This window comes from Aquila chrysaetos, chromosome 3 (assembly GCF_900496995.4).
Source record: "Aquila chrysaetos chrysaetos chromosome 3, bAquChr1.4, whole genome shotgun sequence".
Taxonomy (NCBI): domain Eukaryota; kingdom Metazoa; phylum Chordata; class Aves; order Accipitriformes; family Accipitridae; genus Aquila; species Aquila chrysaetos.
In genome coordinates, this window is record NC_044006.1 from 60,042,044 (window position 1) to 60,060,570 (window position 18,527).

At 45.7% G+C, this 18,527-nt stretch overlaps 1 protein-coding gene across 2 annotated transcripts in view; it reads left to right on the forward strand.

Annotated features, from left to right (window-relative positions):
• The first annotated feature begins 2,187 nt into the window (after window positions 1–2,187).
• The window catches only part of GPR158 (G protein-coupled receptor 158), a 211,747-nt gene continuing 195,407 nt past the window's right edge, over window positions 2,188–18,527 (forward strand). For both annotated transcript variants that reach the window (XM_030009953.2, XM_030009954.2), the window contains exon 1: window positions 2,188–3,333. In XM_030009953.2, the coding sequence (XP_029865813.1) occupies window positions 2,462–3,333 (872 nt within the window). In that variant the 5' untranslated portion in view covers window positions 2,188–2,461. The remainder of the gene's footprint in view (window positions 3,334–18,527) is intronic.

Consider the following 18,527-nt stretch of genomic DNA (forward strand, 5'->3'; position numbering starts at 1 on the left):
AAAAAAGTATTTATAACTTTCTCTCTTATCTACATGATATTATAATTATTAAAGGTGACCATGGGCAAAGATATAGTGCATTACATCACTAGGATATATGGACTGCAAACATAATTTACACTTAGCTATATTAGAATGACTATTCCTTTAAGTATCGTTCCAAATAAGTCTAAAATAAGAGTATGCCTTAAGGAGCAGATATATCTTGTCGGTGGTTTAAAATTAGATCATATATTCTGCATGACTGAAATCTGCTCCTTATAGGATGTGCATGCACATGTGTGTGGGGGAGAAAGAAAAAAAAAAAGGATCCTCTTTTTACTACTCTTTTCATCTGCACTTTTGAATTCCAAAATGGAGTTTTATATTAAACCAGAATGGAAGTAATTGTAATTAGGAAATTTTGCTGTGGACTACGTCCTCCAAAATTCACCCTTTGCTAACAGCCTCCTGTCACAAGCCCCTCATCCGACAGTAAGATACTGAGCAGGTGAATACTTCTGCCAAAGAAAATGCACAAAAAGTTAAACATATGTTTAAATGCTTTGCTAAACTTGATCCATATTACTGATCATGATGGCCCCACAACTGATGGCTTATCTGGAAAATCCTAACTACATCTTCAATGCATTTGTGTTTTTCCAAAGGTGGTTTCAGTAGAGCAGGAGGAAAGCTAGGTGATCAGCCAGCGCTGCTTTGGCCCCATGCAGGTGCTCTGCAGGTCAGCGTTGAAAGCCACTGGATTAAGGGCTTAGTTTTGAAGAGAGGAGTAGGAATTAGCATCGTGGAGTTAAAACACCAAGGGAAAAAAGGAGGAAAGATTATGGTTACAGAAATACAACCAGCCAGCCACTGTAGCTGAAGGGAGAGGGAAGCGGCTCAGTTCCCATTACGGCGGGATGCACTCCGTGTCTGGGCTGTTCTGTGGCACGGGTGAGGTGAGGGAGACACGTGGGGCGGCCCACGCGAGGCGCCCGGGGAATGCAGCAGCACTTGCGGACCACAGGGGTGTCTTGGCTGTGGGCCCAGAAGCCCCAGAAGAGAAAGTTGCCCATTCCCACCCAAACATCACGCCCTCCACCAAACGCCTCCCTTCTCCCTCCCGGGACAGCCCGGCTGGCCCCACGCGTCCCGGGGGAAGCCGAGGAGCGGGCCCGTGCCCTCCCTGCCACCCTCCTCCAGCACCGCTTGAGGCAAGAGCACCTTGCTCACGGCGGCACGCAGCCCACCCTCCGCGGATCATCGCTGTAGCCGCCTTCCCCTAGAGCGCCGGGCTTCTCCCGTCGTCATCCCCCCCGCCCCACAGCGGGCCGGGAGGCGGAGATATTTTTAACACCGGCACCCCCCTCCGCCCCTCAGCCCCAACGGCCGCTGCCCGGCGGCGGTTCCCGCCGGATCGCCCCCCTGCGCATAGGCGCGGGGCGCCGCTCCACGCCCGGCCAGCAGGTGTCGCTGCCACACTCCCCGGGCAAACCCCGCGCCGCGCTGCACCGCACCGGCCCGGGGGCGGCGGGGGCGGCGGGGGCGGCGCGGTGGAGCCCCCCCTCCCCCCGCGGGCCGGTTCCCCGCCCGCGACCCCCGCCTCTCGGCCGAGGGGAAAGCGGAGCGGCTGCCGGTGCAGCGGGCGGCTCCCCCGCCTCCACCCCGAGCTGAGCCGGCGGCAGGTGAAGCGAGGTGCCTCGACGCCTCTCCGCGGCGGCGGCGGCACCGCCTCCCTCAGCGCCGCACGGCGCCGTCCTCCTGCCCCGTGAATGGCTGCCGGCTGACTGACAGGCGAGGCGGCCACACAGGGCGGCAGCTGCCTGGCGTACACCTATAAGGGCCGGCGGGGAAGGGGTGCCGGGCGGTGAGGGGCTGCCCGCGGCGGAGCTGCCCGGTGAGCGGCCGCCCGCAGCCGGGGCGGGGGTCCTCGCTCGGAGAGCCGAGCGGCTCGCGGAGGCGGGCGCCCGCCCGCCCGCTCCCCGGCAGCAGCCCCGCCTGCCTAGCCCCGCCGATCTCCGCAGCAAGTGGCAGTCCCGCGCCGCGGGCCACCCCCCCCCCCCTCCGGCAGCGGCGCCCGAAGGATGCGGAGCGGCGGAGCGCGGGCGGCGGCGGGGCGCCGCGGGGGGACCCGCCGCTGCGCCGGGCGCGGGCGCCGCCGCCCCTGCGGGCTGCGCCGGGCGGCAGCTCAGTGAGCGCGGTGGCGCGCGGCGGGAGGAGGCGCAGGCGGGCTCGCCGCTGCCGTCGCCGGAGGGGCTGCGAGCCGCTCCGCGCCGGCGGTGGGGCTGCGCGGCGCCCCGCGCTGGGGAAGGCGCGGGCGGCGCCGCCGCCGCCACAGGTGACTCGCGGGCCGGGGGCCGCTTTCCGTCCCGCTGCCGCTCGGCCGCCCCTGCGCGTTCGTGCCCCTGCGCCGCGGGCCGCCTGCGCGAAGCCCGTCTTCAGCCGCTTCGCCGTGCCTGCGTGACCGGGAGCGCCGGGGGACATGGCTTTGCTCCGGCTCCTTCTCCTCTTGCTCCTCGCCCAGCGGGGGCTCGGTGCTGCCGCCGGCCAAGGGCAGGCGGTGCGCGGCCGGGAGCGGGCGCTCAGAGGGAGGCAGCCTATTTACAACCACATCAAGAGCCGGGAGCCTCCGCCGGCCCCGCGGAGCCGCTCTACGGAGAGCACCATCTTGGCGCAGCGGCTCGCCGAGGAGGTGCCCCAGGACGTGGCCTCGTTCCTCTACACGGGCGACTCCCGGGAGCTGCGGCGTGCCAACTGCTCCGGGCGGTACGAGCTGGCCAGCCTCGCCGGCAAGTCGCGCTTCACCTCGCACCCCACCCTGCACGGGGCCCTGGACACCCTCACCCACGCCACCAACTTCCTCAACATGATCCTCCAGAGCAATAAGTCGCGGGAGCAGAACTTGCAGGAGGACCTGGAGTGGTACCGCGCCTTGATCAGGAGCCTGCTGGAGGGGGACCCCAACATCTCCAGGGCAGCTATCACTTTCAGCACAGAGCCTTTCTCCTCCACCCCGCAGGTTTTCCTCCAGGCCAGCAGGCACGAGAGCCAGGTCCTCCTGCAGGACTTGTCCTCCTCGGCTCACCGCCTGGCCAATGCCTCTGTGGAAACAGAGTGGTTCCACAGCTTGAAGCGCAAGTGGAGGCCACATCTGCACAGGAAGGTCTTAAACACGGGCCCCAAAACTTTGGAGAACAGCTGGAAGAGGCGGGAGAGCTTCACTGCCGATAAGAACCACATCAGGTGGTCCTCGCCTTACCTGGAGTGTGAGAATGGGAATTACAAACCCGGCTGGCTAGTGACTCTCTCGGCGGCTTTCTATGGGCTGCGGGCAAACCTCCTCCCCGAGTTCAGGTAGGAGGAGTGTTCCTCTGCTTGCTTTCTATCGAGAAGGGTGTAGGATGGGGTTTTGGTTCTGCCCCCCTCCTAGGGAAGGCATGCTGTGGCTCTGGAGTGACCTGATCGACCCTTGCCAGATGGGCTGCTCAGTCACGCCGCAGAGCAACCTCAGGCCTTCCTGTTGAGCTCTTACCTTTGTGTGCCTTAGGGAGCTGTTGCTCGGTAAAAGAGTCGCTTTCATCTCCATCTGTAAGACAGCATTTGCTTTACCTGCTCCCATTGAAACAGGTGTGCATGTGGGTTACGTTCCTGGTGTGCTTCTGGTGGGGAAAGAAGAGCAGCAGTTGCCAGTTGTAGTTTATTTCTGACTGCAAAAAGAAAATGTTTACTGAGGTGTTATTTCTTACTACGCTGCGTAATTAAACCTAGCTTGACCTCAGCTATGATTTTAACCAGCTGGGAAACAAGACTTTTATGCCGGTAAACTGTGATTTCTAGTCTCCAGAGCACATCCACTGTGGGGTGCTCGAGCCTGGTCCGTGGTCAGTATGATTGTAGGTAAATAAGTGTTTGAGACTGCAGTTCTGTCATAGTGCATGTGGCTATAACCTGAACTGGCAGTAGGAAAGCTTTCCTTAGGACACCCCCTGGTTACATAGCTGTGGAGCTGCTACCTGGCATACGTAAAGAATTGCTTATTTTTTTTATTGCTGTTACCACCAGGACTCTGCCACTGGGCTGCAGCTAGCAGAGAGGAGGATATAAAAAGGTCTGGTCTTGTGTCGTTGTATTTTGACAGCAAAGAGGGATTTCTCCAAAGAATGAGAGCAACCTGTGGGGTATGAGATGCCAGATTTTCCCACTGGCACTTCTGTGGTGGGGCTCACCGGTAACTCTATCCCTTGGGGAATGTGCACTGCCCACAAGCAGCTGGTATTCCTCAGGGCATGAGAGAGGAGCACAGAATTTGCTTTGTGCTGTGAATCACTAGGTAAAGATAGACAAGAACACAGCAGACACTGAAGAGATTTTGCCACACCTAGGTGTCGAGGCAATAGTGTTTATGAATACTGGTTTTCTTGGCTTAGTCTGAAATCCAGTGGGATCAAATAGGTGTGAATGCAGTCATGCATCCTTGGGGGGGGGGAGGGAACCAAACAAAACCCAAACAAACCAAACTGTTGAATAAAGAGTGGCTGCTTATTTCTCAATTGAATTACCTTTTGCCCTGAAATTTTCACACTTATGGGGCTGGTAGGGTTAAGGTAAAATGAGCTCATCTGCAGGCTGTTTGTTGCTGAGTTTGTCTCAAGACCAAAACCCAAGAATAGCTCTACTGCAGAGCTCTTCTGGACCCTAGCAGGGGGTCCAGAAAAGTTCAGGAAACTTCTCATAGGTCATTGAAATACAGTGTTTCACACTTCATGAACTTCAGGATGCAGATGAAAGCTAGTGTAGGCTGATACTCTCTTGTTGGGGATAGAGGTTCACATAACCTGAAGAACCACCAGGCTGGGGGTGGTATGGCAGCCACTAACCAGCTATCTGAGAATTTAGATCCTGATATAAAGCTTTAACTTAACTAAGCTTCAGTCTTGACTTCAGAGAAGAGGAGAGACATGTCCTCTAAGCAGAAGAGTGTAAAGCTTCAATCTCAGCTCTGTGCTGAGATCCTGTGATGCCAGGAAGCATCTCAGTGGTACAGGTTTCTGCTGTGGTAGCTCTGGTGTGCAGAACACACCAGGTCCATTTTGGAGTAACCCTGGCCAACCAAGGCAACCAGTAGAGGTCCTCCTGGGTGCAGTACAAAGTACTGCCTTCACTTCCTCAGCTTCCCAGCCTCTGTTTACCATGTGGGAGTCACTTCAGTTGAATAAATAGAATAACCTGTTGTAACTCTGATACTTCAAAGGGCACCCGCTAAGCACATCTAAGTTCGGAGAACCTCCTTTTATTTGGAAGATCTTGTAATGGGGTATGCTGTGCAAGTTCAAAGTGTTGTATTGCTGTTGTACTGAACAGTTAGGACAAAGCTAACAAAGTTTTGTTGTATCAAAACTAGAGATGAGTTGGTAAACATTTCTGAGAAAATGGGCCAGTAAGTTTTTGGTAACTGAATAAGGAAGCAGGTGGAAGAACTATATGCACATACGCATATATATACACACACAAACACGCACATATTCTGGCAAGGCTAAATGATAGTTCCTGTCTTCCTGGTTTGAGGTATGTTACATGAAAGATGGGCTTCTAATAAAAGCTTATTATTTGGGATATTGAAAAAGTAACTCTGCAGCTACATAGGAAATACTATAAACAAAATACACTTCTCCTAAGACTTGTGGGATGTCTTAATATTTGCACAATATTTTCTATAATTGATGGTCACAAGCCTCGGTGTGAGTTCTTAAGAGAAGAAATGGTTTAAAGTATAAGCATGTGATATAATAAAAATGTGACATCTAATGTTATTAGAACATTAGTATTAATTACTTTAAGGTGCCTCTTGAAATAAGTTTTATTTGCCCTCACCATCTGTCTTTGAGTGACACAATGGTTTAACTTCAAATTCCTGTTTAAGGCCCAAATGGTAAAAAGCAGTATGTATTAACCTCCATCTTTTGAGAAAGCTACAATGGTTCTCCCAACACAGGATCTCTGAACCATCTGTTAGGAACGTGTTAATGGATCGGTTTACGTGCTCTTTCCATTTAATAGTCTAGCATAAGGTCATTGAAGGTAATTTAATGCATGTCCCTTTAATACTCTTCTAACAGTTTATGTACTTTCTTCTTTGCTGACATTAGGTTTATGGCATGGTACATTAGGGTAAGAGACATTGAGGAACACATTATCTCCAGGGAAGAGAGTTCTTACAGATTACAGAAGGAAAGCCGTTGCTCCTGCTTCTTGGTGTCTCATCTGTTGCAGTAACAGATGGGTATGTCATGTGGTGTAGCAATGGAAAGAGTTTAATGAAGGCAATACCAATAATTACTACTGGTTATGTTCAATACATGCTACTACTGCAGTGCTGTTGTCAATGACATTCTGAGAGTGCAGCAAAAAAACCAAACAAAAAAAAGCTTTGTTCTTTATGTTATGAAGGGTTATAGTGCCTTCTGCCAGAGGAAGTGAGTGTTACAGGCAGGGGGCTCTCACAAACAGCTTGCTATCTGTCTTTAATTTCACTACCCACCCTCTGACCCCCTTCCCAAGAGATGACAGCCAAACTGTCCAAAGTGAAGGCCAAGGAAGGCAAGAGAATATGGTTGTTTAAGTTGTCTTGCCAAGGCTAGCACTGTAGGCCAATACTGAGATGAAATGGAGAAACCAAAGACAACTTGATAAACAGAAGCTGTTGAGGCCCAGCGGGACCACATTAGCCCAGTGCAATGCTAAGCAAGTGGTGCTGACTGTCCACAGCTTCTTAGCAGTGCTTGCTGGTGTTTTGTTGTCTCCATTCACGGGTCTTTGGTCTACCCAAAGTGCAGGGAGAGAACTTTACCACCTGCTTACAAAATACAGTGTAGGCGCTCATTCAGAAATGAGGATCCACAGAGAGTAGAGGTAATCACTTGGTGATATTAATCATTCCTTTATCCTTTCTTAAAAAGTCTAAGATGATGCAGTTTGCAGCTGGAATTCACCATCTTATGTGCCTAATCGCTCTACAACTCTAGTGCTGCAGAGGGTAGATGATAGCGTTTGTCACTGATCTTCTGTGACCCTCCTCTGCTACCTCCTATTACACAATGAGAATGAATCATATTCCATGGCACATGGTGATCCAGCTGGTCTCTTTGCAGCCCTACAGTGGAAGTGGAAATGTGTGAGAAGCTGCATGTTGTGAGTACATTTCCTTCTCTAAAAGTATTTGCTTGGCCCCTGGAGAGGAAACGGGAGGTTTTCATTGCTTTAGCAGTCTAGGAGGCCAGTGGGGAGGATCACTCCTTGATCTGGAAGAAAGATGTGCAAGTAGTTAGCTACTAGGAACATACAAGTTTAAGGAAAAAAAAAAAAAAAAAAGTCCTCAGAAGTCATTGAGTTGATCTCCTGCTGTCACAAGCCCACTTAATGTCATCAGCTGACCAATCTCCATCTTAAAGTAGGTAAGTTTCCCTCTTGACTTGCCACTTCACTGGCATGCCAGGCCTAATGGTTGCATAGCTTCTGTTTCTGATCTAAATTTATTCACAGTCAGTTCTCATCCATTTATTCCTGTTCCAGAACTGCTTTCTATCTGAAATAGCACTCTTCACTGATGTTTACTGCCCTGACCTATTTATAGGCAGCAGTCCCTTTTCCACCTTTGTTTACTAGACTACACAAACCAGCTTTCTTTAGTCTCCTGTTATAAGCTCTCTGTTGCCATGGTCCCTCTTCTCAAGTCTTGTTCCAGTATTTCTTGAATGCTGTTAGTCAGATTCATGTGCAATGCTTCAGCCTTGTGCAATGACATCAGTTATCCCCAAACTCTGATGAATGAATTGCTGCTTTTGCAGTTCAAAATGTTCTCTTGCGTGCTGTTCTCATTTTCTTTAATGTTGTGTTGTAATATGTCAACATCTTGGGAACTGGTCATCACTCGCACTATTTTTCATCTAGGAGGCCAGGATATCTTTAGGATACAAGGATGTTTTTTTCCCTCCCACCGTGTTCCAACAAGGCCAGGTAGTTTTTTCACCAAATCCAGGGCAGTATTTGCAATCTTTTTTAAGGACTATTGGGAGAATGCAATGGAATAATGGCTGTTTTGGCAGAAAGGTACAAAATTGGCAAGCTGAGTAAGTTGGGGTTTTTTGTTTGTTTTTGTTTTTTTGAACCATGATGTGTTCTGGAACATTTGCAGATAACTTCATTCTGAAGTTTCGCTGAATCAAGTGTTACCTCATCATATTTTTTTGTCTTCCTGACATTTGGTACTTCTCTCAATTATTGGAAAGGTATTCCTTGGTGCAAAGATTAATCTTTATTGCACAGTTAAATTTAGCTGTTTCTTCCCTAAAGGCAGTGTAATGTAGTGATTTCCACTGTACTATTAACAATGACTCAGACCACTCCAGTGTTAGGCCATAATGGGGCTTTTAGTTAAGGAAACATTACTGAAGGCAAATTAAACCATGGAGGTAGAAGTATATATGACAAATAAGTAATTTCTTAGGGAATATATGTGATTTCATCTTCTGCTAAATATTTCACAGCTATTAAGTTGTTTGGTGAAATAATGTCCTAGTTTCAGCTGGGATAGAGTTAACTGTCTTCCTAGTACCCTGGTAGGTGCTATGTTTTGAGTTCAGTATGCAAAGAATGTTGATAACACTGATGTTTTCAGTTGTTGCTAAGTAGTGTTTAGACTAATGTCAAGGATTTTTCAGCTTCTCAAGCCCAGCCAGCGAGAAAGCTGGAGGGGCACAAGAAGTTGGCACAGGACACAGCCAGGGCAGCTGACCCAAACTGGCCAACAGGGTATTCCATACCATGGGACGTCCCATCTAGTATAGGAACTGGGAAGTGGGGGCGGGGAATCGCCGCTCAGGGACTAGCTGGGTGCTGGTCGGCGAGTGGTTAGCAATAGCACTGCGCATCATTTGTACATTCCAATCCTTTTATTATTGCTGTTGTCATTTTATTAGTGTTATCATTATCATTATTAGTTTCTTCTTTTCTGTTCTATTAAACTGTTCTTATCTCAACCCACGGGTTTTGCTTCTTTTTTCCCCGATTTTCTCCCCCATCCCACTGGGTGGGGGGGGGGGGTGAGTGAGCGGCTGTGTGGTGCTTAGTTGCTGGCTGGGGTTAAACCACGACAAATAACCATAAATGTAGACATAAAAAAAGAGAGATTGTAAAAGTTAGTAACCTTTTTCTTTTAAATGTGGTTTAATTTCTTCCTTTAGCCCCCTTTTTTAGTTTCCCCCCAATGTCTATTTAGTCTCGGTACTAAACTAAGCAAGAAAATTCATTTTAACTGTTTAAGGAGACTTCCTAATTTTTTGTGACGATACCTTAGTTGTATAATCCTGAAAGTATTTTAAAATGGTGAGGCTGAAATTTTTTTCTATAACACCCCCTGGCCCATATAACATGATTGAAGGTGTGGGTGGGTTTAGAACAGGTTTTAAAAATGAAAAGGAATAATTTGTTTCCTAGAACTTCTGAAAGTCTTGGATTTATATTCCTGAAAAGAGGTGAGAACAAAGAAACGTCTTCCTATGATTTACTGTCTGCTTATAGAAACCCCCAGTATGTTGTAAGTATTCTCTAGACAATCAATTATGTCTCTGACTTTTTTGTACGGGGTCATGGATGAGGATAGAAAACTGGATGGTGATGAAACAAAAGGAACAATAAGTAGGGATTTCTTTTTTAGAAACATGATTCAGCTTTCTTCGCTATTGGAGAAACAGAAGTGGGTCTTTGAAAAAAGAAGTTAAATATGGCCAGCAGAGGACTGAAACACATACTGTATTTATGTCCACAGTTATATAGCACATGGTAGGTAGGTTGCAATAAAAGGAACTAGCTTTTTGGGTCAAACTGCTGTTTCCATTCCTCTGTTCTCTACCCCCATCCCCCTTGGGCAAGGCTTCCAGCGCAGCAGGCTGTCAAAGCTCTTTTGAAGGGAATGGACGTGTGACAGTCCTTACTATCTGAGATTCAGTTCCAGGACTGTCACCTCCTATTCTGTCTATTCATGAACCTGGGCTGAGATAGAGAAATGTTCCTAAAGGTAAGAAAAAAACATTGCTGCGTTAAGTCAGATGAAAGGCTTACCTAGCCCTTTCTCCAAAAGCAGCTTCTGACAGGTGCTTAGGGAAGAATGTAAGAGCAGTGGAAGTGCCAAGTTCTCTTGTCTTGGTTATATCCCATTTACAAATAATAAGCAATAAAAAAAAAAAATTGTTTTTCAGACTCTATCTGAATGAGTGTTGGATTAAACTGACCTCTGTGATTCTAATTCACTTTTCAACCTATTTTTGTCTTCTGCAATGTAGTTTGGCGTTGAATTCCATAATATAATTATGAACTGTTTGGAGAAAAAAAAATTCTTTTCTGTTTTTAAATTTGCTCCATGAATCTAACTTCATTAGGAGATCCCAGATTCTTGTGCTAAAAAGCCACTTTAGAAAGTGTTCATTCATCTTCTCTGTGTCAGTTGGATTTAGTTGTAGGTTGTACTAAGTATTTTTAGCATCTGCAGACTTTGTCACTGGTCACCTGTTTGTGGTCATCTGTGAATGTGTTGAACAAAGAAGGGATAGTTGTGGTGCCCAGCTTGCTAACCTCCCTGCATGTGAAAGCTCACTTTTGTCACATTGATACTCTCAAGAGTGGCTCAAAGGTTGGAGCCTTCCTGGCTCTAAAGTATGCAGTGATGAAAATAATTCATTTTCTCCAAAGGCTGTCTCTGCTCTGAGCAATTTTTATATCTTTGTTGCCTGTTGGCCTTACAGATTCTACTTCAGGCTTCCTTTCTGTGAGGTATTTGAAAAGTTTTTAATTAGTAGACCCTATGCTTTCAACATGTTGCTTCTAAAAATGTCTTTTGTTTTTGTCTTACATTCTTGTAGTTTTGTTATGTTCCTTGCCCAGGTTTATGGCTCTCCATTTTCCTGGTTTTTTGTGTTTTTTTTTTTTTTTTTTAATGTTGGATTCTGCTTACTTTTCAGTTTTAAAATTCCCTTATTACCTTTAAATAAATCTTCAGTGTCAGAAGATTGGGTATAGTTAGGCAGAGGCCATCTCTCCCGTGTAGGATCCTTCTAATTCAAATGCTTTTCTTGTTCCTAACCTCTCTTCTTATATCACTTTCTATACTGTTCCTTGATGCCCTTTCTTTCCACCTGTCTCTGACCCCATGGATAGTAATGGGAGCATTAAAAAAAAAACATACTGGTTTCTTACTAAATAGCTTGAATTTGGCTCCAAGACCTTTTTTCATAGGGAGAATCTAATGTAAATGGTACCCCACCATCACTGACACCTCACATTCCTATACGATGTGATGCTTTGTGGCAGAGTTAAGACGCTAGCAGCAACTTGAACATCCTCAAGCAAAAAAACCATCACCGCCCCTCGAAGTATCTAGGAAGCTCTCTGACTAAACTGCAGGGAAATCCCCAGAGAGGCAGCACTGTGTGCCATAAATCTGAAATAATTCTTCAGACAACAGAGGATTCATCTTTAAGTATTCCGCCCTTGTAGTACTGTTCCAAATGGCCTAAAGGGATTTTCTTTGCAGGTGAATCCTAATTCATATGCCCACACTGCTATACCTTACTCTTCAGTTAAGCTTCGTTTTAGTGAAAGCTGGCTCTCCTGTGAAAATATGTGCTGAAAAGCAGCAGTCATGCTATGGCTGAGGAATTAGGTAAGTCTGCCTCTGTCCTGTTAGTAAGAAATTAGTGGTAACTGCGTGACCACATCAAAATCATGTTGTATGTAACACCCCAGTAGCCTTTTGTGAATCTGGCTGGATATGCAGAGGTAATAGTTTTAAAAACATTTAAGTGATGCAGAATCCTAAATTTTAACTTTCAAAAGCAACTTGAACTTGCAGAAGCTGCTGATTCCAGTAAGACTTATGACTGAAAGTCACTCACTTGTGAATTTGACACCAGGATTATTTTTGGATGCTCAGTTCACGGTACATTGAAGGAGCTTCAGGTGTCAGGTAGTATGCACTGTTTGAAAATTAACATTCTTGAGAGTGTCAGCCTCCAAAATGAGAATGGTCAGAAAAGGTATCTGCCCTGAAAACACTGGCTATACTAATTACAGTTTGCATTTATCTAGAGGTGTGGGCATTTGCAGATTTGGGATGGCTGTAGAGAATTTGTTGTTCTTATCTCCTTGTTTTGTGGTAAGGAGGACTTATGAAGGACAGCATGGAGGGGTGAATGGATATGGCATCAAGAATCTAGGCAGGCATTTAGATTTGGGGGATGATGTCTGCTTCAGCATGTGATAACCATGTCTTATACCTTAATTATGGCTGCTTGCAACACTTACAGGTGCGAAAATAAGTGTACAAACTTAGAAGACAAACTTTGAATGCCTGTTTAGCTAAGCTGTGGTGACCTCTGTGCCAAAAAGCTTCTGAAGATCTACAGGACAAAGATATTGTTTATCACCATTTAAATGTTGGCAGGCTAATATTCTGTGCAGTTCTGGCTTAAGCTGGCTGGTTGAAAGAGAACATGCTCCTTCTGCTTTTTTTTATGATGTAACAGTAGAGGCAAAAAAAAATTCTTCTGTAGATACAGGTTTTACAACATGTTGTTACAATGAAATATTATAACTACTGAAACTATCAAGATAGCTAGTAGGTTGGGAAAATAAGCTTAAATCAATTTCTGGCACAGATTTCAAGGCAAACAGCATGCCAACAAACAGTGGTACTAGAAATTAAGACAGACATGAAAGCCTCTTAAAACAAACCTCTGACCCGACAGAAAATCCTTGATGACATCATTCTTCAATGATTATCTATTATGTACAATTCAACTAATTCTTTCTTAAATACATGTTAAACAAGACTATGCACTCCTTAAGTATCTATTTTGTGTAAGGACTGTAAAATTCTGGCAGAAAACAAATATTTATTGTTATAAGAAGATTAACAAAATTTACTTACTTGCCAGATGGTCCCCAATTACCAGTAATATTGTTACTAACTTATCACTGTGGCTTGGGTTCAGCCAGGCAGCATTGTCAGTGTGGATGAATGTGTTATGCTGACAAGCTGAGTCTACTCTTATACTGTTGATATTTGTCTTGATTGCTTTTATCAAGATAGCAGAGCTGCAATTATTCCCAGTTAGTTCAATAAATATAATACAGGTAGTTGGTCCATATACATTCTAGGAGGATGTGTTCTTCCATATGTTCCATTTTCCGAATGCTGAATCAAAAATAACTGAAAATGTGGGTGGCTAAAACAGGCTGTGCCAGCTACTGTATTAATCACAGATGAATTTCAGAAATATATCATCATGTACATACTGGTGTACTCTCTGGCTAATAGCGGTGGGGTACAAGTCTGAGACGGTGTTTAAAATGGCAAAGCATCCCAAATGAATGCAGTAGAATTCTTGTACCATCATGATGGTTTCTGTAAATGCCACATGTATGCTTAAAGAAACTTTTCTTTTGAAAGCATTATATCCTCAAGTAGTTGCAGACCTTGTTACTACCTCACCAGAACTGTGACGTTACCATGAAGCATGAACATCTATTGCAGAGATGTAGTGAAAAAACCCCAACATGTGCACCATGGGGGAAAAAATGGAAAGCCTATGGTAGATTGTAACTGTCAGGAGAGATTGTTTTCATATGCCTGCTTCTGGAGTGTACTGTACTCCTTCCTGTAGATTTTTACCCTAGAAATTCGTAAAGGTCTGAGAAAAGGAAAAAGCAGAACAATTTAATCATATCGGAAGTTCAGTTTGTGCTACAGAAGAGCTGCAGACAGGAGAAGAGTGTGGGTAGAAATGTTTGTATTGAGTTCATGAAGACTGGGTTTTGTGAAAGGCAAACATTCTTGTAAGATAAGTTTTAACACAAGAGAAGCAAAGGGAAAAACACATTTAGTTTCAAATGGAAGAATTGTCTAGTGTTTCTAGAAGTACTATGAAAATATTTTGAAATTATCTATTTTCAGGCCTGCAAGGCTTGACAGGGAGCTCCTGACAAAACTCAAGCATAAAATGAAAGTGCACAAGAGGTGGAAGCAGAGTCAGGTAACCTGGGAGGAATGTGGAGACATGGTCTGGGCATGGCTGTGAACATGACCGTCTTGTATCAGAAATGGTGTGGCCAGCAGGACTAGGGAAGTGATTGTTCCCCTGTACTCGGCACTGGTCACACCTCAAATCCTGTGTTTGGTTTTAGGCCACTCACTACAGGAAAGGCATTGAGGTGCTGGAGTGTGTCCAGAGAAGGGCAAGGAAGCCGGTGAAGGGTCTGGAGAACAAGTCTTATGAGGAGCGGCTGAGGGAACTGGGGTTGTTTAGCCTGGAGAAAAGGAGGCTGAGGGGAGACCCTATCGCTTTCTACAACTACCTGAAAGGAGGTTGTAGCGAGGTGGGGGTTGATCTCTTCTCTGAAGTAACAAGCTATAGGACAAGGGGAAGTAGTCTCAAGTTGTGCCAGGGGAGGTTTACATTGGATATTAGAAAATATTTCTTCACCGAAAGGGTTGTCAAGCATTGGAACAGGCTGCCCCGGGAAGTGGTTGAGTCACCATCCCTGGAGGTACTTAAAAGACGTGTAGATGTGGTGCTTAGGGACATGGTTTAGTGGTGGACTTGGCAGTGTTAGGTTAATGGTTGGACTCCATGATCTTAAAGGTCTTTTCCAACCAAAATGATTCTATGTTTCTATGATTCTATGCATGGGTGGGGTTAGGGAAACCAGAGCCCATATGGGGCTGAATCTGGTGAGGGACATGAAGGGCAACAAGAAGTAAGTACACTGGCAGCAAAACTAGGACTAAGGAGAATGTGGGCCTGCTGCTGAATGGGGCAGTGTCGTGGTTTAACCCCAGCCAGCAACTAAGCACCACGCAGCCGCTCACTCACCCCCCCCCCCACCCAGTGGGATGGGGGAGAAAATCGGGGAAAAAAGAAGCAAAACCCGTGGGTTGAGATAAGAACAGTTTAATAGAACAGAAAAGAAGAAACTAATAATGATAATGATAACACTAATAAAATGACAACAGCAATAATAAAAGGATTGGAATGTACAAATGATGCGCAGTGCTATTGCTAACCACTCGCCGACCAGCACCCAGCTAGTCCCTGAGCGGCGATTCCCCGCCCCCACTCCCCAGTTCCTATACTAGATGGGACGTCCCATGGTATGGAATACCCTGTTGGCCAGTTTGGGTCAGCTGCCCTGGCTGTGTCCTGTGCCAACTTCTTGTGCCCCTCCAGCTTTCTCGCTGGCTGGGCTTGAGAAGCTGAAAAATCCTTGACATTAGTCTAAACACTACTTAGCAACAACTGAAAACATCAGTGTTATCAACATTCTTTGCATACTGAACTCAAAACATAGCACCTACCAGGGTACTAGGAAGACAGTTAACTCTATCCCAGCTGAAACTAGAACAGGCAGTGAACTTTGTGACAGAGGACATGGAAAAGGCAGAAGTACTTGATGTCTTCCAAGAACTACAGGCTGATCAGCCTCACCTCAGTCCCTGGAAAGGCGATGGAGCAAATCTTCCTGAAAACCACTTCTGAAACACACTAAGGAGAAGAATGTGATTGGGAGTGGTCAGCGTGGGTTAATGAAGGGGAAATAGTGTTTAACCAACTCAATAGCCTTCTGTGTACAGATGACTGGAGTCCAGCTGGGGGCCAGCCAATATTGATAGACCCCAGGGGTTGATGCTGGAGCTAATTCTGTTTAACATTTTCCTTTGGTGGTCTGGACAACAGGCTAGGGTGTGCTCTTAGCAAGTTTGTAGATGACAAAAATTGGGACGAGTGGCTGAGAGACCAGATGGTTGTGTTGCCATTCAGGGGGACTGAAACAGGCTAGAGAAATGAGCAAACAAGAACCTTGTGAAGTTCAGCAAAGGGAAATGCCAAGTGCTGCACCTGTGAGGGAGTAACCCCATGCACCAGTACAGGCTAGGGGCTTAATGACTGGAAAGCAGCTTTACAGAAGAGGCCTAGGGGGTCCTGATGGACACCAGTTTGACATGAATCACCAATGTGTGCTTGCGGCAAAGATGACTGACAGCCTCCTGGGCTATGAGAGGAAGAGCCTTGCCAAAAGGTTGAGGGAGGTGATCCTTCCTCTTTACCCAGCCTGGTGGGGCTCCATCAGGAGTGCTGTGTCCACTTCTGGGGTCCTTGGTACAAGAGACATGATGTACTGGAGTGAGCCTAGTGAAGGGCCACAAAGATGATTAAAGATTGGAGCATCTGACAGACAAGAAGGGCTGAGCAAGCTGGGACTTTTCAGCCGGGAGAAGAAAAGGCTCCAGGGGGATCTTACACATGTGTGTAAATACCTGATGGAAAAGTGTAGAGGAGACAGAGCCAGACTTTTCTCGGGGGAGTCAGTGAAAGGACAAAGTACAAGAGGCACAAATTGAAATACAAGAAATTCCATTTAAACATCAAAAAAACTTTTTTGACACTGTGAGGATGGTCAGACACTAGATCAGGTTTCCCAGAGGTGGTGAAGTCTCCATTACTGGAGGTATTAAAAAACCCAACTGAACCGAGCCTGCTTTGAGCAGGTGGTTGGACTGGATGATCACAAGAGGTTTCTTCCAATGACAGCTGTTGTATGAATCTATGATTTTTCACATCTATTTTGAACAAAATAATTGTATCAAAGAGTTTTCAAAGGATACAAGTTATTTAATCAATTCTGATGTGAAATTCTGGAAGTACATTTTCTTTCTTTCCATCACGTGGTTCTGAGCATTAGGATGTTATCCTGCTCTCTGCCTCTTGGCCCACTAGAACATGCCACTAATTCTTCAAATTGCAGCATGTCTGGTACAAGGCCATACTCACATGCTTGCTCAGTGTGCTTACTGTCTGTAATTCCTCTGGCTTGTATGTGTTGTCTTTCTCAGAAGTAACCTCTAGGTAAGTTTTCTTTTGAAAATTTTTATATCCCTTTGTACGGACACGGTGCTTCTACAGGGTCTGCTCATGATACCACACAGCAAACTGTTAAGGCATTTCTCCTTTCCTAGCAGTGATTAGTTTACCCTTAATTTGTAATATGTACTTCTATCTTTGTAGAAGTGTTTGTAGAGGGAAAGGGGAGTTTCCTCTCCTATTGGTTAAAAACAAAATATACACAAGGGAAAAGCTTTCCACGTAAAGGGAAATAAAGACCTACTTCCCTAAGGTGCTTGAAAGTCTCCCAGGTGAATCTGTTGCAGTCCTAATAAGGATGAATCATCACTGTTTTTTCTACTGTATAAACTGATTTCTTTAGAGTAGTCAGAATGATGCTAATGCTTGAGAGATCCTTGCCAAGGTGCCTGGACAACATAAACTAGGAGAGCAAGGAGTAGTGTTGGTCCTGGTCCTACTGCCTGCTTCGTGCCTGTATGCAGCCATGGTGAGATTATTCACTTGCAGAACAGGTCCTGTCCCCAGCCCACATGCTAATATTTATGCTCAGGTCTAGAAAATACTAGAAACCTACCTGATGGGATCTGCATGTGAACAGATGAGGAATTAGTTACCTCTATTCCTATGAGCATCTGAGACGGATACCTTGTTATCAGGTTAAGATAATCCACTAACATCATATGAAGAGTTAGTCTGTACAGTATGGCAGTTTTTCCCTTGAGGTTGTTGGTCACCTGGAACACAGAAAAAACAGTTCATTGGAATGGAAGTGTAGTTTTAGCAGCCTGTGGAGAAGCTGTTGTTCAAAACAAGAGTGGAAAGGCATAAAACTGTAAACTAAAAATATTTCTGAATATTCTAGAAGCATGGTGTGTGCTATTTCAAATTGAACTTACTAGGGCCAGCACTTAAATATTTCAGGTAATTTCTAAGTGTGCCCAGCATCAGATTATTTAGATTTTAGACAGGAGACAGAGGGAGATGAAGTGCTCCTATACTGTCTAACTTCCTACTGGCTAGCCTACAGAATTTCCTAATGCATTCTTCTTCAGATCACTTAAATGATGTGCTTGTGTTTCTCCAATGACTATATAGCATGTCTGAAGATGAATGTCCAAATACAGCTGTTGTGGACACTTTGCACTTGGCTGTACTTGGGCCAGGGATGAGGGAGCAGTATTGTCCTGGTTTTGATCAAGCTTGCTTTCTTTTGCCTCTTCTGATTTTGTTCATAAGTGGCCTCTCAGATATATGGCTCTGTAGCTCTGTAAGAATAATATATACTGAGCTTTAATTAAAAGAGGCAACATGCTTTGAGGTCAGCAAGGTGTTCTTGAGATAGAGGTTGGGCCATGCCCTTGGTAGTCCACAGCCTGAAAGGAGCGATGATGGTGTTTGTAGTCATGGAAGTTCAGGCTGTGGAAATCAAAACTTGTGGCTGAAATGGTTGACTTAAAAGGAGTGGCACCCTAGATTTAAGAAACCACTACACTCATCTGTTACGAGTGAGTCTGTGTAATGATCTAACTATCCAAAGTTGCATACTGATATTTTTGCTAAGTGCAGACAGCAGTGAAGCAGTTACAGGTATGTGCT